The sequence below is a fragment of the Lolium perenne genome, chromosome 5 (genome assembly GCF_019359855.2).
Source record: "Lolium perenne isolate Kyuss_39 chromosome 5, Kyuss_2.0, whole genome shotgun sequence".
Taxonomy (NCBI): Eukaryota; Viridiplantae; Streptophyta; class Magnoliopsida; order Poales; family Poaceae; genus Lolium; species Lolium perenne.
The window spans coordinates 123,850,073-123,876,999 of record NC_067248.2 but is presented as its reverse complement, the minus strand read 5'-3'; the positions used below and the strand labels follow the sequence as shown (position 1 = coordinate 123,876,999).

At 48.7% G+C, this 26,927-nt stretch overlaps 2 protein-coding genes across 2 annotated transcripts; both read right to left on the bottom strand.

Moving 5' to 3' along the window:
- Positions 1 to 1,147: 1,147 nt before the first annotated feature.
- On the bottom strand, positions 1,148 to 2,288 carry LOC127304794 (uncharacterized). The gene has a single exon (XM_051335380.2). The coding sequence runs from the start codon at positions 2,078 to 2,080 to the stop codon at positions 1,406 to 1,408; it is 675 nt and encodes a 224-aa protein (XP_051191340.1). The 5' UTR covers positions 2,081 to 2,288; the 3' UTR covers positions 1,148 to 1,405.
- A 16,126-nt stretch (positions 2,289 to 18,414) lies between these two features.
- Positions 18,415 to 19,086, bottom strand: LOC127304793 (uncharacterized). The gene has a single exon (XM_051335379.1). It carries the CDS (start codon positions 19,030 to 19,032, stop codon positions 18,526 to 18,528), a length of 507 nt encoding a protein of 168 aa, XP_051191339.1. The 5' UTR covers positions 19,033 to 19,086; the 3' UTR covers positions 18,415 to 18,525.
- Between the last annotated feature and the right edge of the window lie 7,841 nt (positions 19,087 to 26,927).

Here is a 26,927-nt window from a genome sequence, read left to right as displayed (position 1 = left end):
TAAGCGGACCTCTGGGAGTACCTTCCGCAACTCGGTGCACGCCCATGGAAGTGAGCCACAAGAGGGTCTTATTCTGCCATATCTTGAAATGAGAACCCGTAAACGGGCTCGGTTTAAGCGCAACAGCAAAACCAGACGGTGAAAATTGCCTAAGCATAAGGTTTTTGGATTGTTGGATTATTAGGCAATTTCCGTGTGAGGTTAATTACCGAAAGCAACTTTATAGATGCACAAGCATACTTAACCACACACATCAGACTAAGCACATGCATCAGATCTGAACATGGAACAAGTAGCAGTGCAAGGTAAGCGAGGTAAAACACGTAGTACATCGCGACCAGAAAGGTCGCACCAGCAGCTCCACCACCATGGGTATTGTTGATGTCGCCTATGATGTCGTCGATGAAGCAGTCGAACCGGCGAAGAAGAACATGAACAGCAGCGAGCAGTCGCGTCGAGACGCTCCCCAAAAACCTTATCGCCCGTCTCCCGGTGCAGGATGTGAACGGACGGGGTTTCAGATGCCTGCTCTCCCGGACGGCTGTGCACGCAGTCGCCGGGATGTGGAAGACTAGAGAGTAGCGTATCAAAAGGAACTTCGCGAGAGAGATGGACTAGAGAGTTCTGATAACTGTATGTTTCTCTAGATCTGATCTGTCTCCTTGTATAGCCTGGGAGGAGAGATGACCCGACCGCGTAGGAAGCCAGGGACACGTGACGAGCATGCACATGCAGGCCGACACGTACCCAACTCAGTTGGTGCACCAAGCAAAAAATTTAGGCTTCCTTGAGTGTGTCTCGAACTCAAACTCGAGTCACGAAACACGACGTGCGTGCGTGACGAGACGAGACGAGGCGGAGGAGGAGTGCGCGAGGGCTCCTTCTATTCTCACTCACTTGGAATGACTAGAACAGCAGCTCTTGTATACCACTCCAACTCTCTCCCAACTAGCAATGTGGGACTAAACTTTGTCCCCCAAGGCTATCCCAAGCTATCAACGTGATGGGCCTTGAGATTTCAGAAATTATAGACTATATATGTGCTGCCTAACTGGACTGGAGCCCATCTACATTCAACACACATAGTGGATGGTCTAAGTTAGTGCAACTTGTAACAAAAGCTTTCTTTCCTCAATATCATTGCAACCCGCAAGAGAAAAATGTTACTGGCAACCTCATTACCGTGTACAACTAGAGCTGATTCACGCCGTGGCAATGAAGGAAACAAAGCCGGAACGAAATTTGCGTGATCTGCAATCCAAAACACACATTTCGAGACCTATGTACATACCTCAATCCTTGTCTACACGTCTACTCCCGAAACCACGGCAACAACCAACGGAAAGCCACGCCAAACCAAACTGTGCAATCCTCATGCAGTCATGCTCACCACCCACTGCACGAACTACAACGGTCCAGACCACGCCACGCGTCCACCATCTTCCATCCCAGCCGTCCAACCCGCCTCGCGTCTCCCGGACGCGAACCGCCTCATCCCACCCAACGCCGGCGCCGGCGCGGCGGGCAGCGCCGCATCCTTGTCAACAGACTCCCTCCTACGCTCCACGCTAGCCCTCGGAAGCATCGGAGGCGGAGACCACTCGACGCTCTCCACGGCGCTCTTCCTGGACCGGCTTCGACGGATCGAGAATCCGAGCCCGGCGCAGCACCCGCCCGTCGGCGACCGGTGCCGGGCGCGCTCGCGGCCGGAGAGGACCTTCCCTATGCAGGAGACCTTGGGCGACCCCGGCTCCGGCACCGCAGTCTTCGGTTCGCGCCCGCCGCCGCCCGTATTGGCCTTCTTCGGGAACATCGCGGGCGGGCGGTGGTGCCGCCGCGCGGGCGCAGTACTGCCCTGCCCGAGGTTCCCGGAGACGCCGATGATGGGCGCCGCCGTCGGCTTAAGGTTCCCGGAGAACCGCTGCGACGCGCCGTTGTGGTTGTGGTTCTTCACGGGGAGGCTTTTAGGGTTGGTGCTCTCCTTGAGGGAGTCGTCGCGATCGTAGACGCCGTCGCCGATTCGTGGGCGGGTGGATCTCGGCGCGGGGACGGCGAGGTCCCGCGCGGCTGTGGCGGCCATGGATCGGAGGGGTGGAGAAGCGCGTGATTGGGTGGTTGGCGGCCGGGAAGGATGGAGGTCGCGCGTCGTTTCTCGTCGGCGGCGTGCCCCGTGCCCCGTGTGGCGTCTGGCGTGGGTTGAAGGAGTTTGTGCTGCTGGGGTGGGTGGGTGCTTCGTTTTGATCGCCTAGAGGCACAAGCTAATGTGTGTCGTGTTCCTTTCCCTTCGGTTCATCATGGCCCCAGTTTTCTTGCGACGGAGTTTTGGGATCTACGTATACGATATCAAATTTCTTTGGAATCTTACACGGCTACACGAATTATACAACAAAGTAGTGTGCCCGTCTCTCTCGTTTCATACGAGGACGGCGAAATAGTAAGTAAATGACACCGAAAAACTTAGATTTGTAATACTGTAAGAAAAAATGATCTTTATCTACCGTACAATTAGATAGAGCAGAGTAATGCAAATTATAAGGAAAACCGTGTAAAATAATTAGATAAACTATATATTACTCGGGTTACGAGCGAAACTAGGACCAAAAAACAACACATGCAAGGAGATCCCCCATCCGCACAATGAGCCACCCTGCACACTAACCGCAACGCTGTACGATCTAACCGTCTTGTAGCCCTCGCTACCCAGTCGACAGCCTATAGACCTCGAACATCAAGCCAAATCCAATGTCACCGCCGCGACATAGCAGCCAAATCGACTTTAACATTGCCCGAAGACGAACCAGCCGGGTCGACAAAGTCGCTATACACACATACATCTATCAACCAGGTCGACGAAGTCACAATCCACACACATCTCCAAGTCACTATCCACACACATCTCCAAGTCGCCACCCAAGCCGAAGCTAGGCCACGGCATGGCACCATAGGAGCATCGCTGCATAGAGGTTAGAGGCCGCCACCCTGGGATACATCTCCCCAGACCACCACAAAACCGCCCTGACCATCCGCCATGAACCAGTCGCACCACGGGGGTCTAAGAGCCTCCAAGGCGATGCCTCCGTGAGAAACTTTGGGTGTTCATCTCGAGATATTAGGACCACTCTCGGAATCAAGAGTTCCACAAAAACGACAACAAGAAGGAGAACGACACTCGAAAGGGCCGCCATAGACCAAAGTAAGTGCAAGGCGGCTTTCTCCCGAAGATCAACCCACCCGCCAATCGAGAGCAGTAACAAGCCGGACAACGAAGTTCTGCCGCCGACCACCAAGCTCCACCGCATGCTATAGCGGTTGCTACACATCAAGTCACAATAACCATGTTGCACTGCCTTAACACTTCCCGCGACCTGGCCCTGCTGGCTCCCTTGTTGTCGTTCACCGACACATACCCGTAGTGCATCTCCATTGCCCACTGCGCGACAGGAGGCCTCACGGGACGCCGCATCCTCTCGCAACAACAAGACCACCAGAGCAGCACCACCTCTTCATCACATAGTCGCCGCACCTTCCACTCGACCACAGCGCGCGCACCTGCAGCAGATGAGCCTCTCCATGTGTCACAATAGCTTGGTCTCAAACTGTTATGACCCGGCATACCCGCGGTGCTCACGAAACCATGTGAAGCACCTCCAAGCCGCAGCGAATGCCCGATGCCACCCCACCTGAGCTGCCACACCAGCGCCAACACCTCCATGCAGCAGTAAACGGTTTAGCAGCATCATACATTTCTTTGATCTTACTAGATGGTGGTTATCAGAACTAATCACATTAAGCCGGGGTTCCATTCCCCATTTCGAAAAAAAAAGAACTAATCACATTGGTTGTACTGTACTAGTATTGGACATCTTGCATGAATTCACAAACTAGGAATGCCCCTGTTCCATTAATACCCCAATTGGTGATCGATCTTTATGCTGATATCCTGTGGATTTAAATCTAATTTCTTCTGATGCCACCTTAGTTGATCGCTCGATCAAGCATGCCTGTGTGCGTGTTCAACTGTTGATAAACCGAAGCAGGATCATAATGATTTTCGTTGACCACAAGCCATGTCTCGTCTGCAGTCTCTAAATAAGAAACAAATATTTTCAGAGGACGGGAGACCGTTTCGTCCCTGCCCGCTCCCGCGAGCGGCAGGGCGAAACCCTACATCGCGCGCCGCCGGGCCTCCCCTTCCCCTGTCCTCTCCCTCGCTGCCGCCAGAGGGCGCGCCGGGGCGAAGCCTCGGGGGCGTCGGCGGCGGCGGGACTCTCTCCCCTCTCGCTCGGTTGCGGTGGCGCGGGCTGCGGCGGTCGGCGGGGGCGCGGCGCTGGTCGAGGGGCGCCGTGGCGTGGTCGTGCGGCGGTGGCGTGGCGGCTTCGTGTTCCCGGCGTACCCGTCGCGGGGGCGGGGCTCTCGGGATCTTCCCCGGCGGCAGGTGACGCGCGCGGACGCTCCTCCGGCGGAAGATGGCCTGGGGCGGCGCTGGGCGGGGTGCCCCGACGACTTCGTGGAGGCGCGCGTGGCGGGTGGGCTCGGGCCGGGGCAGGGGCCTCTGGGCACTCCGAGCTCCGATCTACCCCCAGATCTGAGGGCCGCTGGCAGCCAGGGGGCTGCTGGCCGCCGATCTGGCTGGTGGAAACCCCCCCCTCGCCGCCTCTCGTCTCGGGTTCTTCGCGGCAGGGCCGTGTCTCCTTCTTCAATCTAAGGTGTGTGCGCTTGGACGCCGGGGCGGCGGCCCTGGAAGGTGGGAGCTTGATGGTTGGCGGGCGTGCCAGAAGCTCGGGTGCTGGCTAGTGTCCACGGCCGTGAGGGCGGCGTGGCGCCGGCGAGCAGCGTGGTGCGGTGGTGGGTCGACCTTCTGGTTGGCCCAATCTGTAGATGGTGGAGGGATTCTGCCGAGGGGAAACCCTTGCCCGCTTGGGCCACGACGGCGACGTCCGCGGACGCCGTGACCTTCCTGAAGGCGTCGATTGGGGCTTCTCTCTATCCATCTACAGGCTCCGGGTGAAAACCCTAGATCCTCGGATCGGGTGGTGGCGGCACTCCGGTGTCGTTCTCTTCTTGAAGACATCGTCTTGGAGTCCACATCACGAGGCTCTCTGATGGTTGTGACGGAGGTGGTTCTTCGGCGATCATCGGCAAGGCTTGCTCCGTGCCCTCCCCTAGTCGAGCCTCCTTGGTGCTACCTCTCGGTCTGTGAGCAACGCGGGTCGGTCCCCGGTGGTGGTCGGCTTCCGGTGGCGCTTCTGCGACGAAGGAGTGTTGTTGAGGCGCGCGTGAAAATGGCTCACTCTCGGGTGAGCTCCGGCCCGACACTGTAGACTCCAGCTCTTCTTTGAGTCCTCGTAGGCGCTTTGGCTGAGCTTCTTGGTCGCGCTTCCGGCTGTAGCTTCTTCGGTAGTTCGTGTGGGTGTGTGGTGTCGTTTTGTAAGCTGGGTTCAGCACTCTGTATCGTTCTCGCCGTTGTTGGCTTTGTTAATTCAAAGTCGGGCACTTCAGTGCCTTTTATCTATAAAAAAAAGGGGCCTTCTTAGCCAGGCTGTAGTTGGTTGACCACCAGTTACATGTGCCAGAGTTGGCAGTACATATATATGTAGAAATCTGTTTAGAAAGTTGATCAGTTACGTGTCATTTCTGAGACGGAATCGGAATCGGAATCCACCGTACCGGTATAGTTGGACCGCCGCTGCCATGGACGAGTGTACGGAATCCGAGACGGCGAAGACCGAATTGATCTGCAGGAGTTGCATGCATCCCGTTCCTTTTCCCGCCAAAAACAATGACCGGTCCGACACGGAGTCCTTTTGGAGTGGCAGCAGGTGAAGATGAACACACGGTTTTTACTCTCTTCGAGTCCGACTGTACTCGGCGCTCCATGTCGGTAGAGTGGCAATCAATAAATAGTACTCTCCCAATTTCAATCCCACAGCACATCAGATCGTCTGTTCATTAGCTCCGTTCCCCGGCAAGCGCGTCTCTCTCTTCTCAGCGCGCTTGAGTTTCTCGGAGCTACAAGAAGATCAACGATGGCGTCGGTTGATCGAGCGATGGCCAAGGCTGCCGCAGCGCTTCTGCCGGGCCTGCTCCCGACCCCGCCGATGAGCACGATGACGCCGTGCCTCATCATCCTGCCGTCTTCCTTCGCCTCCATGCCCAAGCCCGGCCGCGCCGATTCAGTCGAGAGGTGGGACGCACACAAGAAGGACCGGAAACCTGGCAGCCCTTCTTCATCGTCGTGTGGCAGTTCAAGTCCAGGGCGCGCGTCCTCCGTCGAGCGCTGGGACATAAACAAGAAGTTCGGGAGGAGCAGCAGCAGCAGCACGTGTTCGTCATCGTCGTCTAGCCGGGGAAGCAGCAGCCCGATGCCTGGCCCTGGCCGTGCTTCGTTGTGCGAAAAGTGGGACAGCAACAAGCGGGCCCCCAGCCGCACCTCCTCCGCCGATCACTGGGACATGCACAAGAAGACTCGTGCAGCAGAGTCCGACGCCGAGAGCAGGACGAGCGAGCAGGAAGAACGGGAGATCAACGACGAGCAGCCGCAGGCGGAAGAGGCGATGGATCATGTCTTCTCTGGATCGAGCTTCTTCGCCTCGCCGGAGCCGAGCATGCTTCCCATGCCGACCTTCTTCCGCTCGCGGTGCCCAAGCATGATGTTTGTGCCTGCACACTAGCTTAGGTGCTCGTGCGCATCCAACTTTCTACTAGTTTGTAACTAGTGCTTACTACTGTATGATTGAAATATAGCAAAGTTTAAGTACCGACATAGTACTATAGTAGCATACTAGCATCCAGCCAGTTGTACACGCGCGGCTGCCAAGATTCTCAGTTCTGTATTGTTTGTATACTGAATTATAATCAGTTTATCGAAGTTGTATCTTCATTTTTAGTGGCTGAGCCTGTAATTTCAGAGCATTCTAGCGGGTGCATTAGTTTGCAACTAGCGAATTGGAACTGTTTGAATTTACACGTCATATTTGCATAGTCCATCAATATGTACTTTTTTTTTTGGAAAAGGAGGCAAAGCCTACTGTCTATGCATCAGTTGATGCACAAAATGATTTCCATTGCAAAGCTCAGAGATTTTATGTTTTTTGATATACACTGACTTTCTCATACTGAAATATGATTACAAAACTAAACCGCCAGCCAAACTGGTTGAACCAAACATGTGGGACGATCTCCAGTAGGTTGCACCCAGGGTCTTGAAGTTGCCGAGCTTCCGTCTGCAGAAAATACTAGGTACAGATACAGTATGTAATTTTGCTGCAAGTAATTGAAAGATTTTGCATTGTTAAAGAGAAAATTATTATGGTGGTTTCAAATGGACCAACATAAAATGCTCACTCCCGCACGAATATGCTCCACGCATCACTTACTAACCCTCTCAACTAAATTCCCTAGCATATCTTGGGTCAGATTTTACCCATGTGGAGAATGGCGAAATGCCCTGGGGTTTCTTATGCTGGTGAGCTCGAGCTTCCCCTGGTGGTGGTTGATGGTGGTGTGGCTGCTTGTGGGCCTACATTGCAAGGATCCGGAAGCGGGTGGTGGTGCTTCTGTTAGATTATGTATTAGGGTTTTACTTATGTATGTACTCATATACCGTACCCTTTTGTGTATCGGATACAAACCTTGTATACCCTATGCCCTATATAACATGCAACCCGTACGAGGTCCAAGTACGGTTCCCTCAATAACTTTGTCATGGTATCAGAGCTACTCTTTCCGTGACCTAGCTGCCCAAACAAATCGCCGCCGCCGCCGCTCAAAACAAAGCCAGCTGCCGTCACAGAACCCCTGTGACCGCCGCCCTCACGATCCACGTCCAAAACCTACAAACACAAACCAAAAACAGCAACCGCCGCTCATCTAGCCACCGCCCAAAACCCTACGACCAAAACCTACAAACAAGATCGTCGCCGCCGCTCCCCTAGCCGCCGCCGCTCAAGCCCCTGACAAAAACACCTGCTGCCGCTACACAATCTGTGTCGCCGCCACCTCAAGATCTAGTCGTCGTCGCAATGCTTCTGTTGTCGCCGTGCACCGATGGCCTCGTCATCCTCTCCGATTCCAGCTCTGCCCGCAACACTTGGTCGTCCTCCCACTCAGCTCCTTACGCGTGAAAACATGCAGGTGTGGAAAGCCTTGGTGGTTCCTGCTCTCCGTGGTGCGTGTGTCCTTGAGCTGGTTGAAGGAGTTGAACAAGCCCCATCAAAACTTATCGAAGCTGAAGATGCCAAGGGTAACAAGATCAAGATCCAAAATTCTGACTATGTTTCGTGGATTGCTCGTGATCAACAGGTTCTCCGCTGGCTTCTGAATGCAATCTCCCCTGATGTCCTGGCGCATGTCATTGGCTTGGAGACATCTGCTGAAGCCTGGGAGGCCATTAACAACCATGTTTCAGCCTCGTCCAAGTCCCGGATTCAGCATCTGCGTGCAGCACCTGTTGAAACCAAGAAAAAAGATCTTTCTGCTGAGAAGTATTTCTCCAAGATGAAAACGATAGCTCAAGAACTTGCAGCTGCAGGAAAACCACTTGATGATGATGAACTTGTGTGGTATGTTCTCAAGAATCTGGGAGGCACATACAAAAATCTGATTACTGCAGTCCGGGCAAACCCAAACACCACACTTTCAGAATTCTTCAGTCAGGTTCAGGCCTTTGATCGCATGGATAAGGGTGATGACACACCCAACTTCAACTCTTCTGCAAATGTTGCTCGTCGTGGAGGTGGTGCACCTTCACGTGGACAGGACCGTTGGCAAGACAATCGCGGTTGGCAGGACAACCGTGGTGGCCAGGATCGCTGGCGTGATGATGATCACCGTGGCCGTGGCCGTGGTGGTGGTGGAGGAAATCGTGGTGGCTACCAAGGTGGCTACCAAGACCATGGCCCTCGCCATGAAAATGGTGACAGGCGTGATGATAGTGGACGGCGCCATGATCATCAGCCCACTCGCTATGTTGACACTACTTGCCAAATTTGTGATATCCATGGGCATCCGGCAAAGGATTGTTGGTGGCGCTATGGAGATGATCATCGTGACAATAGAGAGCGTGGAAACAATGATGCTCATGCTAATTTGGCATCACATGGAGTTGATACCAATTGGTATTATGATACTAGGGCCACTGATCATATTACTGGAGAGCTGAACAAGCTCAACACTCATGATGCATACAATGGTCAGGATCAGGTCCTCACTGCTGAAGGCAAAGGTATGCACATTAGTCACATTGGTTATTCAACTTTGCGCACCCCTCATGCATCCTTTGATCTCAATGCCATACTTCATGTCCCAAGTGCATCAAAAAATCTCTTTTCTGTTCATAGATTCACCCTTGATAATCATGTTTTCATTGAGTTCCATCCTTTCTTTTTTGTTATCAAGGATCAGGCAACACGACGCATCTAGTTTCGAGGTCCTTGCTACGGAGGTCTATATCCCTTGATGCCCACCTCTACTGCGACCTCCAAGCATGCATACATCACAATAAAGCAGTCTTCCTCTACATGGCATCGCCGCTTAAGACATTGCTCTTCGTTTGTGGTTCAACAAGTGCTTAGGAGAAATAAAATATCTTACACCCCAGAGAGTACCCCATATGTTTGTGATTCATGTCAGTTAGCAAAAAGTCACCAGTTGCCCTATCCTATTTCTACTAGTAGATCCACTGTTCCTTTAGAACACATATTTTCTGATGTATGGGGTCCTGCACCTCTCTCTGCTGGAAAACATTCATATTATGTAAGCTTTATCGATGATTTTAGCAAGTTCACTTGGATTTACCTTCTCAAATCTCGTGCTGATGTATATCAAGTGTTCCTTAATTTTCAGAAATATGTTGAGCGCAAGTTTGATAGGAAAATTGTTACTATGCAAACCGATTGGGGGGTGAGTATGAAAAATTGAATGCATTCTTTCAAAAAGTTGGTATTACTCACCATGTCTCTTGCCCCCATGCCCACCAACAAAATGGCTCCGCTGAAAGAAAACATCGCCATATAGTTGAAGTTGGACTTGCTCTTCTTGCTAATGCATCCATGCCTCTTAAGTATTGGGATGAAGCTTTTCTCACTACCACATTCCTTATAAATCTGCTCCCAAGCAAAGTCATAAACCTTGAAACCCCAGCTGAACGTCTTCTCCACGTCACACCAAATTATGATGCACTTCGTGTTTTTGGTTGCGCTTGTTGGCCCAATCTTCGTCCATATAACACTCGCAAGCTTGCTTTTCGATCCACTCGCTGTGTTTTTCTTGGCTATAGTCCTTGACATAAAGGTGTCAAGTGCCTCGATATGTCTTCTGGTCGAGTGTATATCTCCTGTGATGTTGTGTTCGATGAAAATGTGTTCCCTTTCGCATCCTTGCGTCCAAATGTTGGACCTCTCCTTCGAAAAGAAATTCTCTTACTCCCACCATCTACATCCACTTCTAGTGAGGGTGCCAATAATGTTGATAATCATGTGCCTATTGTGCCTATTACTGATGTGCTACCAGTTGTAGAAAATACTAACGCAAATTTCAGGCGAAATGGCGAAGAAATTGATGAAGAAAATATAGCTCAAAATCATGCAGAAGATGACGAAATCAGCGTCGAGTTCGATGCAGATTCTGGAGAACATTCTCCTACCGTCTCTGATCCCGAGGCAGATGCTCCCGCCCTCGGGGCGCGTGGCCCGACCGTGTCTGTCGGCCACACGCCGTCAGCCGCCCCTGATGCTCCACGTCGCGGGCGGTCCCCGCCCCTGCATACTGCTTGTGGTGAACACACGCCTCCGTCTAGTCCCGGCCCTCCACCTGGCGCCTCGCCTGCGACGCCTGACGCGACACCGGACGTGTCCCTGCAGCTGTCGGCTGCTACGTCGGATTCCTTGGATCTTCTGTGGCTGGTTCTGCTGGTAATGATTCTGCGGCGTCCTCTGAACAAGCACCATCGCCGACACCCTCTCCTGATGCTCAACCACAACGACCACCTCCTACACGTGTTCAAACTCGTCTCCAACAAGGTATACGGCAACCCAAACAATATACTGATGGTACGGTGCGCTATGGATTGTTTTCTTCCACAGGTGAACCATCTACACTTTTTGAGGCGCTTGATACTTCTCAATGGCGCCAAGCGATGGAGGAGGAATATCATTCCTTAATGGAGAATAAGACGTGGCACCTTGTTCGTCCAAGCAAAAATAAAAATCTGCTTGACTGCAAATGAGTATATAAAGTGAAGAGACGAGCTGACGGGTCTATTGATCGATACAAAGCACATCTTGTTTCTATAGGATTCAAACAGCGCTATGACATTGATTATGAGGATAATTTTAGTCCAGTGGTTAAAATTGCTACCATCAAGATTGTTCTATCGATTGTTGTGTCTCGTGGTTGGACTCTCAGGCAGCTAGATGCCAAGAATGCGTTCCTTCATGGTGTTCTGGAAGAGGAAGTTTATATGAAGCAACCTCCTGGTTTTGAAGATCCACGTGCTCCTCATTATGTTTACAGGCTTGATAAAGCTCTATATGGACTAAAGCAAGCACCTAGCGCCTGGTATTCTAGGTTGAGCTCAAAGTTATGTATGCTTGGTTTTACCCCCTCAAAGGCTGATACTTCACTTTTTCTCTTCAACAAGTCAGGAATCACTATTTTTTTGTTCTGGTCTATGTTGATGACATCATTGTAACAAGCTCCTCCAGTTATGCTATATCATCTCTTCTGCGAGATTTGAATGAAATTTTTTCTATCAAGGATCTTGGTGAGTTACACTTCTTCCTTGGAATTGAGGTAAAAAAGGTCAACAATAGCTTGCTTCTGACATAGGAAAAATATGCTCTTGATTTACTGAAGAAGGTTGGTATGCAAAATTGTAAGACAACGCCCACACCTATGTCTTCCTTTGATCAGTTGTCCCTTACAAGTGGTACATCTCTTGGCTCTGAAGACTGCACTCAGTTTAGGAGCATTGTTGGAGCTTTACATTATTTGACTCTAACACGGCCTGATTTATCTTATTCAGTCAACAAAATTTGTCAATATCTCCATGCTCCAACTACAGAACATTGGACAGCTGCAAAACGCATCCTAAGATATGTTAAGGATACAGTGAAGCTTGACATTACTTTCAAACCATCATCCTCCACTTTTTTGAGTGGTTTTACTGATGCTGATTGGGCTGGTGATATTGATGACAGAAGATCTACTGGTGGGTTTGCTATTTTTGTTGGACCTAATCTGGTTTCTTGGAGCGTCAGAAAACAGGCTGCAGTATCTCGCTCTAGCACAGAGGCTGAGTATAAGGCAGTAGCTAATGCCACTGCTGAAATGATTTGGGTAGAAGCTCTTCTTGCTGAACTCGGAGTGAAGTTACAGCAAAAGCTAAGTCTTTGGTGTGATAATCTGGGAGCTACTTATCTCTCAGTCAATCCCATTTTTATGCTCATACCAAGAACATTGAAATTGATTTTCATTTTGTCCGAGAAAGAGTTTCAAGAAATCAACTAGCAATTCGGTTTGTTTCTAGTGATGATCAGCTTGCAGATGGTTTTACAAAGCCACTTCCAGTCAAGAAGCTCAATGAGTTTAAGCGTAATCTCAATCTGTTAACAAGTTGAGATTAAGGGGGGGTGTTAGATTATGTATTACGGTTTTACTTATGTACGTACTCGTATAACATACCCTTTGTGTATCAGATACAAACCTTGTATACCCTATGCCCTATATAACATGCAACCCGTACGAGGTCCAAAAGTACGGTTCCCTCAATAACTTTGTCAGCTTCATCATCAACCCTTTCAATAAAGCTCATTTCCAGGTGCATATCTGAGGTCAGTGTCCAATCTTCTGTATCCCTTCTTCTTGCTCGGCATGGTGGCGAGAAAAGGAAGGGTTTCCAGGATTTTGGTTGCTGCATGTTGGATTAGCGGCAAGGGAGGAGCTGCGCTTCTCTTGGGAGAGTCATAACGGCAGCGTTCACATCGTCGTTTTTCAGAGCCGAATGATACATCCATTTCAACTAATTTAGCATTCCATTTCATCATTATTGCAGGCATTATGTTTTTTATTGTTAGTTTGTATTTATACATTGTCTTTTATTACAACCTAACAAGCATTTTGATTGCTAAAGTTATTTACACAATAAAGTGGTGCATCAGGGTAATTAGAGCTCCAGCTCCGCCCCTGAGCTCCGTGCCATGGCAACCAGGACTATGGAGGTAAGCTTCGATTTGGGGGCACCTGCGAGAGCGCGCTAGGAATTTGGTGAGCTGAAGAATGAGAAAAAGACCGGACTATGGCAAGCAGAACAATGGAGAGTGGAAAGGAAATGTGCGGACTATAAGAGTGGTCAATGAAGCAGCCTATTTGGCAGCGATGTTGGCAACAAAATAAGGGTAACTTGGGACCAAAAATCGGCGCTATAGAGATATTTGGTTCAAATGTTTTGAACAATTTTTTTTTATGTTTGACGAGTTTGACAAAAAAAAGAATATCTAAGCAGTTGACCAATTAAAACTTCAGTTCCTATTAGCAGTTGAATTCAACAATGGACCTTTTGAGCGTGTGCAGGGTAAATGGGCGAGCGCGCCTCGATCGGCACTGCCTTGGACAAGCACGAAATCGGAGAGGGTGAATACCTGATTGATCTCCGGGAGTTGCATGGATCCGAAACGTAGTCCATTTCGGAGTTGCGGCAGATGAACACGGTTTTAGCTCCCTTCGAGTCCGACTCGGCACTCCATGTCGGTGGAGTGGCAATCGATAAATACTAACCCAGTCCAATCCCACATCCATCAGATCGTCTGTTCGCTTCGTTCCCCGGCAAGCGCATCTCTCTCTTTCCAGCGCGCGCGCTTGAGTTTCTCGGACCAAGTAGAAGATCATCATCCATGGCGTCGGTTGATCGAGCGATGGCCAAGGCTGCCGCAGCGCTTCTCCCGGGCCTACTCCCGACCCCACCGATGAGCACGATCGCGCCGTGCCTCATCATCCTTCCGACTTCCTTCGCCTCCAAGCCCAAGCCCGGCCGCGCCGACTCAGTCGAGAGGTGGGACGCGCACAAGACGGACAGGAGACCTGGAAGCCCTTCATCGTCCTGCGGTAGCTCAAGTCCAGGTCGCGCCTCCTCCTCCGGCGAGCGCTGGGACATAAACAAGAAGTGCGGGAGCAGCAGCGTCAGCAGCACCTACTCGTCATCGTCGTCGAGCCGGAGAAGCATCGGGATACCCGGCCGTGCTTCGTTGTGCGACAAGTGGGACAGCAACAAGCGGGCGCCCAGCCGCACGTCGTCCGCCGATCGCTGGGACATCCACAAGAAGCCTCGCTCTGCACAGGCCGACGCCGAGAGTCGGACCGGCGAGCCGGAGGAGCCGGAGATCAACGACAAGCAGTCGCAGGAGGAGGAGATAATATTGATGGTTCCGAGGGTGCCGCGCATGGATCCCGTGTTCTCTGGATCGAGCTTCTTCGCCTCGCCAGAGCCGACCATGCTTCCCATGCCGACCTTCTTCCGCTCGCGGTGCCCTGGCATGATGCCTGTTCCTGCACATTAGGTGCTCGCAATCCAACCTAGTTTGCAGCTAGTGTTTAGTACTGTCTGATTGATAGTATGTTGTATACTCGAGTTGTACATGTCTGCCAAGCTTCAGAATTCTGTGTAATTTGTCTTCTGAATTATGATCACTGATCAGGGGATGATCGAAGTATTATCTTCCATTTTAATTAGCGGTTGAGCTGTAATCGATCAGGGGCATTAATCCTTGCAGGTACAATGCTTTCAACTAGTTTGCACTACTGGATGATTGAGAATTTGCAATGTTTTTGAGTTCTATACGTCGTAAAATTCATCAATTTGTACGTGGACACGCTCTCAAGCTATCAGAGATCTGTGTGGTTTATTTTCTGATCAGGGTGTCGAAGTTGCATCTCAGTTCTGTAGTTGGAGCGTCTGTAGTCACTGTTAGTCTGATTTTTGTTGTTGTGATTGAAATATGCTGAGAAAATTTGGGATCCCATGTTAAATCGCACGAATATATAAACTATTCTTGGCTCTGTCGTATTCTTTTCTTTTTGAGTAACTATAGGTAATTGCCCATGAATTTCTGTTAAACATGCATCACACTTTCATTTGAATGTACATATCGATAAAAAAAGATCACCTCCATGGCAAATGTAAAGCTATGCAAGTGCTCAGCTCAGAGGCACTGTTTCGTCGCCGAGATCAAATGAAAAATAAAAGTAATAAAGAGGCAATATTGGATGTATAATCCAGTGGTAATTAATCTATCACTGAACCTACAGGATTTTCTACCATTTGGAGCTTAATTGTATCTCATTGTTGTCATCTGCTTGATAAACAATTGTCAGCCTTGCACATAAAAAAGGCAAATACGTTTTGCGTAAAATGATATTTTTCAAAACCTATCAATATGATATCTTGCTTGGAAGATACTGACACAAGCAACGCCGTGGTGAAATTGTTCACACCTCGGTTCAACAGATAATTTAGTTTAAATTTCCTTTTTACAATAATAAAACAAAGCAAACCTGGGAAAACTGGCAACAACTTCTAATCCCTTCTTTTACACACCTGCTCCTATCAGAGAGAAGTGTTACACTTTTGTTCGGGAAATTAACATGGAGGCTTGGACTTTGTTGAAATTCCTAAATATGAAGTCAACTTTTTTTTTTTTGGTTTGGGTTCTTTATAGGCTTGACCCTCCACTATCCTTTACTTCTGGAGTCATCTTTCACTCAGATAACAAACTTGTGGAATTGTCTATTTCTGAATTTACTTGTAAACTAACTCCGCGAGGTGAGTCCTTTTAAATATTGGTGTCCAACCAGTATTCATGTGTCACGTCGCTCTACGGATAGCTCCAACTTCGAGTAAAGTTGCATAGGTTCTGGATGTTTAGTGTCAAATACGCTATTTTAAGGGCAGAGATTTCAAAGGTATGAAACGGGAACTTAGGGCATCTCCAGCGGGCGCGACGCAAACCATCGTTTTTGTCCGCCGTGACCGGAAATGCGTCTGGGGCCTGTTCCAGCGGGGCGACACAAAGTGACCGGGCCGTCCGCGGAGACGCAAACCTGACCCAAATATGCGTCAGGTTGCGTCTCCGCGGACGCTCGGCGGTCGCGGAATGTGTCCGCCGAAAAAGACATAGGACCCACGCGTCAGTGGCTAGAGGCCGATATTATTCCCGCCACTGGCCATTCCCCCGCGCAAATTGCAAACTAGACCGGCGCGAGCAGTCCAGAAGCGATGGACGTCCTCGCCGCCGCAGCTACCGCCATGGATGCAGAGCAAACCCTAGCACCCGCCGCCGCCCCACACTCCCCCGTAGCCACGACCATAGCCAGGATGGAGGCTGCAGCTCCGGCGGAAGCAAAGCGGGCCGCCAACGTCGGCGGCCGGGAGGAAAAGCTGAAGGCGGCAAAGAAGGTGCTCTCCGCGGAGGAGAAAATCGTGGAGGCCGCGAAGCGTCGCGGGCGGCGGAAGAACCAGAAGATCAAGACTGCCGCCGGCGGTCAACCACCAAGCCTGGCAGATGCAGATCAAAGCCGGCGCCGCGCAAGTAACCCTCCATCCGACCTTTGCGGAGGGCTACATGCTTGTCAAGAGAGAGGGGATCGCCGGCGTCGCTCCTCCGGCCTCTTCGGTCAGCTCGGTAAGTTCCCAGCTGCGCCCTGGAACTCCCGCTCCCTTGCAGGGCCACGCGGCTTCGCGGTTCGCCTCCGGCCTGCCGCCGGTGAAGTTGACCGGGGCTCCGGTTCCCGACCTCAACCGGATGCCTAGAAGCGGTGACTCCTGCCCGGGCGCGACACAGAAGACGCGCCAGGTGCCGGAGGAAAGCATGCCGCAGCCCCGCAACCTGTTCGACGAAATGGTGCCGCCTGCCCGACGATGGACGACCATGCATCTGATGTCCGATCGTTCGTAGTACTATTGGAAGGACAACCATGATTCAGACATCCAAGAAATTATCTACGGCGGCGGCTTCGTTCGCGATGATCGGGCCGGGACAGGCGCGCATGATGACTGGCCACCAACGCAAGATGCGGAGGACATCGAGACCGCACGCCTGTTCGCCACCCAGTAGACGCAGCCAACACCCGTGTCCGTCGACGACTTCGACGACGCGCCAACACAACCTATCCCCACGGACATTACGACGAAGAAGAAGGGCAAGAGCTTGAGGACACAAGGCTTCGTCGACGACGAGGATAAGTGTTTGTGTGAAGCGTGGCTGGCAACGACCCATGATTGTATCAATGGCGCCCAACAAAAGGGCAAGGTCTATTGAGCAAAGGTCTTGCAGCAGTAAAATGAGACCAGGATGCACCCGCCCTACCATATCACATGCCCTCGGACGGAAGAGTCCCTCCGGAAAAGATGGAACTACATCAAACAAGAGACAAGCAGGTTCTGTTCGGCGGTCGAACATGCTATTAACAACCCCGTAAGCGGCACTAGCGTCCTAACAGTGGTAAACACGATACAACCATCATCATTCTACACAATTTGCATCATTGTATGTACATCATTGGCGGCTATGATTGCAGGTATCCCGCGCCTTGGAGAAGTTCAAGGCGACGCATAAGAAGGGCTACCATATGGTCCATTGCTGGGACCTGCTCAAGAACAACAACAAGTGGATGACAAGTTTTGCGGCCTACAACGAAGCTGTGAGGAATGGGACAGCGATCAACCTCGACGGTGAAGACGACGACCAAGGCCGTCCAGCCCTTCCACCTCGTCCACGAGGCCATAAGGCTACCAAGGCCGATCTTGTCCGGGAGGCGCAGGCCACTGCGTTCACGCAGAGCATGGAGAAGATAATGGCCGACAACCGTGCCGCCATGGCTGCTAGGGACGAGAAGAGGCGCCTGGAAAAAGAGGCCGCAGCTGCCATCTACCAGAACCTCGCCAAGGAGGTCCTCGATGTCCAAAGGCTGGACATCGAGGCCAAAAAGGCAGACGCCGAGGCCAAATTGCGTGCAGAAGACACAAGGATCATGCTTGCCGACTTGAGCGGCGTCGACGACGAAACCAGGGCATGGTTCATGAAGAGGCGCGCCGAAATCCGCGCGCGAGACGCCTGATCGCCGGCGCCATGCGCCCAACACCTTGGCCTCCTTTTGGACTTTTTTTATTGCTGTTCAGGCCTTGTTGTGCCCCTTTTGCTCCACTTTGCGCCGTACGAGCTGCAAAGTGTGATGAACTTGTTTCAGCCCTTAATTTGCGGCTGTATTTTCGTGCAAAGTCGACGCTATTTCATCTTTTTTGAATTCTGGCCTGCGCCCAAAATGCGTCGCCCCGCTGGAGCCAACCCCAGACGCAAACGGACGCACGACCATTTTCCCGTCCGCCAGGCGACGCAAACGGACGCCTGCCCTTAGAATTAGAAGTGCAGAAGGATAACTTTTTTTTTGTTTTGAGTTGATAGTGGGGCCCTATTTCACATCATATTACACATTTGCGTGTTGACATTTCTTTCGTATACACGGAGGATGGAACAGCTATCTCTGGAAATTCCCCACGGTTGCGAATCCCCTGCTGGAGAGGCGAAACCTCGCCCAGCTGGAAATGCCGCCGTCAGCTGCTGCACGCCCAAGCTTCCTCCTGCCACCGCCACTGATGCCGACGCTGAACCTCCTCGGGCTGTTGTACGTGGAGAACGCGTAGCAGGCTGAGACGGCGTCGTTCGCCGTCACCGGCACCGCCATGCTGACCGAGCTCACCGGCAGCAAGCAGTTGGCCAGCAGGGCATGTGCGCAATCACCAGCGCCGTCACTAGCGCGGTGTCGGTCCTGGACGTCGTCGTCGTCGAAGCCGCGGAGGAGCGAGATGTCGAGCTCGAACAGCTCGTCGTCGTCCTCGTCAGTGAAGACCATCGCATCCTGACTACTGTCGCTGCCTCCACCGGCGCTGGGCAGTTCGTCGTCGGCGTCGTCGTCGCTGTCCCTCTTCATCATGATCTCTGCGATGGTTTCTTGGCCGGTGAGTTTGGCTTCCATGGCTGGCATCGCGGGAGCTGCTTACTTGCCTGCGCACCTCCGATCACTCGTTGAAATCGGGTGTGGGAAGTGCAGCAATATATAGCTGCACACGTGCGTCCTTCACGCGCCAACGTGTTACGACTGACGACGAGAGTTAGTTCAAACTTGTTGCAGATGGTTGGGAAGTGTCCTAGCTAGGTGGTAAGGTAGGTGACCTAGCAGGCAGCCTACTTTGTAAATATTTTTCCAATATTTTGGCTCGGTGAAGGCCTAAGCGAATTAACCAATTGTGCAGTCCAAGTGTTTTTTGATGAATCTTTCTTACTCCCAAAATCTAAGAGAAGTCCAACAAAGCACTCTAATTAGGTTGACTAGTAGTAGGTGTCAAAAAGGCTGACTAACTGTGAGCGTGCATCTAAATCTATCCAAAAAGAGGCTGACTAAGCTGTGGAGGCTTGTCTATGGTGGATCTCGCTGGATTTGATCTATGTTCTTCTATTCTATGCTTTCCTTTATTGGCGATGGTTGCTTTTCTCCTGCGCTGGTCCTTTAGAGGTTTAGCATGATGACTTTTAGTATATCTACTACAACAAATTTTAGTATGACAAGTTTTACTGGCTACAATGAGGGAGGGGCGAGGAAGGCGGCGTGCCTTCGGCTTGCTCAAATGCTTGTAGTCGTCGCTAGGTGGCCCAAAGAATTTTTTGTAATTCTTTAAATTGCTTTTGGGTTTCATTGTACTATTGTTCAGGATTATGACTAGATTGGTGGATTTTTCGCAAAAATTGATATAAAAAACCTTCGATCGGTTAATTAAAAATGGTGTCTGGAATCACGAGCTCCTACCCAAAAAAAAGGAACAAAATGATTAGTTTATAACTTATTCTAAATCCAAATGAGTCGTTTATGAATGGTAAAGTGGTGGAAAGTTTAGTCCGGTAGCAGTAGTGAAGAGAAAGTTGGATCCCGCCATCCCGATTGGTGATCGATACACGAGTTTGGGAAGGGGGAACACTTGTCTCGGCCACGTGCGCCATCGTGTTTCGTGAACGAGCCTAGACTAAATTCACATAGAGTTTGTGCTTTATATATTTGTACTGCTTGAAATAAAACTAATTGTGATTGATTACTGCTCGTAACATACTTGTTTTTTGCGTTTCATGAACGTGCCTAGATTAAATTCACATAGAGTTTGTGCTTTATATATGTTTACTGCTTGAAATAAAACTAATTGTTATTGATTACTTCTCGTAACATACTCGTTTTTTTTGTCCTTTGAAATTGCAACGAAACTGCCCATGTCTCATTGTGTCTGCAGTTACTTGTTTTTCTTGTGTGTCATCCAAACAATAGTTTAGTTTTGAAGTTTTCATGAGGGGCCTCTTTGGTTCATAGAAAAAGTGGACAAACAAAGACAAATAGAGACACTATTCATATGTATTGTTCAAAAGAATGAAGAACACGAAAAGCACAAGAAAAGTTCATATGGTCTCAATTTTTTTAAAAAAAAATCAAAAATTTACCAAACCATTGGACCTTGGTTTCGAATTTCTATGCACGAAGAACAAGATCTAGGTCTGTAGAGGCATAATAACATTGTTATAATACTTCTTGTTTGATTTTGATTTGACTACATTATTGGGATTTGTATATTTTTTATACTCCTATTTTATTTTAAGTCTTGTGAATCAAACAATCATGTGGTTTTGGTTACTGTGGAAATTCAGGATACATGACATCTCAAATCATGCGTATTTTATATTTATACATTTTTATTTTCTCTGTTCCAAACGGAGTCGTGACCTCTTGCTATGAATTGTCCAATTCTAATGGATTGTCTATAGATAATAAATCCATATGTATTATAGAGGATTGGTTTCTTTGCAAAATGGTTTCTAATAGAAAGAAGTCCTTTGTTTGGAACCCAAAAAATTCCATTAAAGTTTATTTGATCCAGAGACTCATTGGAGATAAGCATGCCATCAGATTGGTGGTGGCGAGTTTCCCCGACGATTCTGGTCTTCTAGCTACGGAGGGACATTGTTCTCATTTTGTAAGCTCATTTGGACATCAGCATCTCGTATTATCTTCTAAACCAAAATTGAACCTGATTCATTGGCACTAATATAAAAGTATTCACCGCAAAAGAAATACTACCTCAGTTCCGCAAAACAAGGCTACAAATTTTGATAAAAGTCAAACAGTGCTAAGTTTGACCATGTTATAAACTATGAACAACTATGATGTTATACAACTATAGTACAAAAAATATTTCATAACATATCTAATAAAATTGATTTCACATTATAGAGGTTTCTAAGAACTTGGTAAAATTTAACTAGTTTGACTTTTGTGAAAAGTTTCACGCCATAACTTTCCTACGCTAGAGTGGGAACTATTCTGGAATGTGCAGTAAGTTGACATTGTTCGTGGTGCAGAAAATGAGAAGAGAAAAAGAAAAAAATATGCCATGGGTCGTGTTTAGCTAGGTCATTGAACGGAAAAAACTTTGGATAACATGGTCGCCTCGTCCTCCTTGTACGTGCGACAAGTGTGAAAGGACACGGATGTCGCCTAGAGGGGGGTGAATAGGCGGTTTAAAACTTTTACGATATGGACTTAACAAATGCGAAATAAAACTAGCGTATACTTTGTCAAGCCCAAAGCCTATATACTATGGTTCACCTAAGTGCACCAACAACTTATCATAAGCAATACAAGCAAACTATGTGATAGCAAGATATATAACTTCAAGCACGATGGCTATCACAAAGTAAAGTGCATAAGTAAAGAGCTCGGGTATAGAGATAACCGAGGCACGCTGGAGACGATGATTTACCCCCAAGTTCACACTCTTGCAAGTGCTAATCTCCGTTGGAGAGCTAGGTGCGGTGGTGTAACATCCCAATTTTTAAAACAAAGAAAAAATGAATTTCCCTATTTCCAAAATTTGGAGCTAACAAAAACTTTATTTAATTTCCATGTGTTGCATAATATGGATGCATGAGTGTGTGACTTTGCCATGCCTTGTGTTTGAATTTCTTGACATCATCTCTAAACCCTAACCATGATCCTTTGAGATCAAAAAGGAAAGAAAGGAAGAAAATAAGACATTGCAAAAACCCTCACATATGTGGGCTTATGGCCATTTCACCAATTATGTCCTATGCCCTATTTACTTTTCCCAAATGGTTTGAAACCATTAATAAACTCAAACTAACATACAAGGAACCCAAATTGATGACCTTTGGTCAAAGAAAAAGAAAATAAAATAAAAAACATGAAATGTACGTATGTACTTATGGCCAATTTTCCAAAACCTTAACCTAGGCCAATTTGGCTTGTGCCAATGGTTGAATAATGTTTCTAAACACTTAAGAACACCTTTGTAATCAAAGAAACTCAAATCAAATCAAAATAGAATTCAAATTGAGCTTACATAAGATAATGGTCAAATCTGCCATTTATATCAGGACACCTACTTTGAGCCTCTGTATTAAGAGATTTTTAAACCAAACAATCTCAACTCTTTGCACTTCATCCAAGACATCATCAAGGTGAACAACTTTGGTCAAAACCACCCCTGCAAATTCTTGCTAGATTTCAAATTATCATCAAGCAAAGTAGCAACATTCAAACAGATTCTAGATTGTGCATTTTTTAAATCTTGCAAATCCATTCAAATTTACACACCACCACCACCATTATGCTCCAAACATTATTCAAATCAACTCCACCAAAATTCATTTCGAAATTTGAAAATTCCTTCTTGCGGCCATTTGACCGAACACTTGGTGTGCACCATTCCTGCCAACTCTCTACATGCATATATCCAGTGGTTCGTTGCCTAAACCATCGACCATGGGTCATCTTAAGTCCTCTCCTGTACTCCCTCCTTCATGACAAGCACCAGAGACATGATGCAGTACATGCCATCGTCACCATTCAACCATGCCGTCCATGGCATGGCACACACACATGCCACCCCTCTCTCCTTGCTTCTCCATCGTGCACGACCGTGTAAAACGCATCCCTCTCACTCTCCTGGACTCGCTGGTACACGCCATCGTTAGCGGAGAGCACCACACTGGCCAGCCCACGCGCGCCCAGTGACGCACCGCGCACACCAGGACGCGCACGGACACACACCGGAGCGTGCCAGAGCGTGACGCTGCCCCGCTGACCTACGTCCCCACTTGATCTCTCCGCGCGCCAGCAGCTCCGCCACGCCACCAGCTACCGCCCAGACATGCCCATTGGCCCGCGGAACCCTGTAGACGACGACACCGTCAACGACCTCCGCCGGTACCCGCGACAGAGACGACGGTCGCCTGCCCTCGTCACGGCCTCGTTTTCACCGCAATCAAGTCTGGCGTGACTGCACTGACCTCGCCTGAGTCATCGCCCGAGCCATGCCGCCCCTGTAGACGCGTCGCCATGGCTGACCTCACCGCAGCACCACGGCCTCGCCTCGCCGCTATAAAAGGGGCACTCCCCTCTCTGAATCCATCACACCGCAAGCTTCCCCTCCTCTCACTCGACCTCCTCCACCCTCTCCACCTCAACATTGCCCACCGGAGCCATCCAATTGCACCGCCGGAACCCGTGGAGCCGCCGCAGAAGGAGGAGACGATTGGCGCCACCTCCAGCGACGCCGCTTGTACCTGGAGCCTCGCCGTCGACCACAACGTCGCCGCGCACCTCACCGACGACCGCCGGAGCGCCGGTGAGCTCTCCGACCCCCTGCCCGCGCCGCCAGTAAGCCCTCCTCTCGCCGTCGACGACGATGGCTATGAGCTGTTTGATCACGATCTAATCGTGCGTCCCAGAACAAAACTTACCGTTTCGACGTTTAAGTGACGCTGACGCGTGGGACCCAGCGTCAGACGGCCCGCGTGTGCGAGACACAATGCTGGGCTGGCCCATTCCCTTTCTCTTTGTTTGGCCCAACTGCGTTTCACGCCTAAGCCCTGATACGTCCATTTTGCATCACTATTTTATATCATAATTTGCTGTTATTCATCGATATATTTCATATTTGGAGATGATACTTATGTTATTTCATCTATTTTGCATATTTCATGATTATTGGAGGATCGTGCACCGGAGTCAGGATTCTACTGGAAAAAGCGCCGTCAGAATGCAATATTTCGGAAGATCAGCAATTGACGGGAATTATACTGAAAATCCTATTTTTCCAGAAGACGGAGGTAGCCAAAAGGAGGAGCCAAGGAGGGCCGCCATGAGCCCCCCTCATAGGCCGGTGCGGGCCCTGCCCTGGCTGCGCCGCCCTGTGAGGAGGGGGCCCACAGCCCCCTCTTGCCTCCTTTTCTTTGCGTATGTCTTCGTCCCGAAAACCTAAGCCCCGGAGGATAGTCATGAAGAGTCACAGCCGCCTCTGCGGGGCGGAAAACACCAGAGAGAAAAGAGCTCTCCGGCGGGCAGGAATCCACCGGGGAAATTCCCTCCCGGAGGGGGAAATCGACGCCATCGTCACCGTCATCGAGCTGGACATCATCTCCATCACCATCGTCATCATCTCCATCATCATCACCGCCATCTCCACCGCTGCACCTCATCACCGCTGTAACGATTTGGGTTGGATCTTGATTGTTTGATAGGGGAAACTCTCCCGGTGTTGATTTCTACTTGTTATTGATGCTATTGAGTGAAACCATTGAACCAAGGTTTATGTTCAGATTGTTATTCATCATCATATCACCTCTGATCATGTTCCATATGATGTCTCGTGAGTAGTTCGTTTAGTTCTTGAGGACATGGGTGAAGTCTAAATGTTAGTAGTGAATTATGTTGGTTAGTATTCAATGTTATGATATTTAAGTTGTGGTGTTATTCTTCTAGTGGTGTCATGTGAACGTCGACTACACGATACTTCACCATTTATGGGCCTAGGGGAGTGCATCTTGTATTCGGTTGCTAATTGCGGGGTTGCCGGAGTGACAGAAACCTAAGCCCCCGTTGGTATATCGATGCTGGAGGGATAGCAGGATCTCAGAGTTTAAGGCTGTGGTTAGATTTATCTTAATTACTTTCTTGTATTTGCGGATGCTTGCAAGGGGTATAATCACAAGTATGTATTAGTCCTAGGAAGGGCGGTGCATTAGCATAGGTTCACCCACACAACACTTATCAAAACAATGAAGATTAATCAGCTATATGAAGCGAAAGCACTAGACTAAAATTCCCGTGTGTCCTCAAGAACGTTTGGTCATTATAAGTAAACAAGCCGGCTTGTCCTTTGTGCTAAAAAGGATTGGGCCACTCGCTGCAATTATTTCTCTCGCATTTTACTTACTCGTACTTTATTTACCTGCTATATCAAAACCCCCTGAATACTTGTCTGTGAGCATTTACAGTGAATCCTTCATCGAAACTGCTTGTCAACACCTTCTGCTCCTCGTTGGGTTCGACACTCTTATTTATCGAAAGTACTACGATACACCCCCTATACTTGTGGGTCATCAAGACTATTTTCTGGCGCCGTTGCCGGGGAGTGAAGCGCTATTGGTAAGTGGAATTGGTAAGGAAAACCTTTACTGTACGTGCTGTTTTTATTTCTGCCTGCTGCTATAATTCATTATGGAGGGGTCTTCTCTTGAATTCCTCTTTGTAAAATCTACTACTACTGCAAAGGTAGTGGATGAGACGCCAGGTGAGAAAGAGGTTCCATACAAAATACCTATGAAAATTATTGAACGTGTTGTGGATAACCGCTATGAAGGGGATGGAACTGTCCATCCTGGTGATCATTTACTGTTTTTACATGAATTATGCGGGTTATTCAAATGTGCAGGTATTGCTATGGATGAAGTTAGGAAGAAACTATTCTCTATATCACTGTCTGGTAAAGCAGCGCACTGGTATAAATTGCTGAAGAATAGGGATTCTCTTAATTGGGAGGATATTGTGCCTTTATTTTATTCCAAATTCTATCCTCCAAGTGAAATTCACAAAGATCGGAACCGCATATATAATTTCTGGCCTCATGATGGAGAGAGTATTGCCCAAGCTTGGGGGAGATTGAAGTCTTTAATGCTCAAATGCCCCATTCATGAGCTTCCTGGTAATATTATTATTGATAATTTCTATGCAAATTGTCCTTTCAAGATAAGACTTTGCTGGATACTTCTTGTTCTGGATCATTTACACGCAACAAAGAAGAGTTTAAAAGGGACCTTCTTTATCGGATCCAGGAGAATACTGAAGGATGGGAGAACGACAAAGATAGAGAGTCAGGTATAAACTATGATTATAAATGCATTGAAGTTTTTATGGACACTGATAAATTTCGTAATATGAGTGCTACTTATGGTCTTGATTCTCAAGTTGTTGCAAATTTTTATAAAGCTTTTGCCTCTCACTTTGATTTGCCTAGGAAGAATTTTGATAAGTATCATGAACCATATAAAGATAAAATTGATTCATTTATAAATAAATGTGCTATAATTGAAACTGTTGATCATATTCTTCCTGAAGCTTATATTGAAAAAACTCCTTTCCCTGCTAAAATGAAGGAGTACTCTGTTATATCTAGTGCAGTTAATAAAAGTGCAAAGAAACCTATAGAACCAGAAGAACAAATAAAGGTTGAACCTGCTATTGCAATAGTTAAAGATCTTGTGACTGAAAATGTAGAAGATGGTCATATTATTTTCTGTGAAGATGCTTCTAATATTGTTTCGCATCCTAATAAGTCTAGGAAAGCTAGTGTTCCTATGCTCTCTGTTAGAATTGGTGATCATTGTTATTATGGTTTATGTGATATTGGTGCAAGTATTAGTGCTATTCCTTATGAGCTTTATGCGGAGATCATGCATGAAATTGGTTCTTGTGAACTTGAAGATATTGATGTGGTTATTCAGCTAGCTAATAGAGAAACTATCTCTCCTATTGGTATTGTT

Excerpts from the sequence above, each read along its gene's own strand:
- LOC127304794 (XM_051335380.2), bottom strand. The coding sequence starts at position 2,080 with ATGGCCGCCACAGCCGCGCGGGACCTCGCCGTCCCCGCGCCGAGATCC.
- LOC127304793 (XM_051335379.1), bottom strand. The coding sequence starts at position 19,032 with ATGCCAGCCATGGAAGCCAAACTCACCGGCCAAGAAACCATCGCAGAG.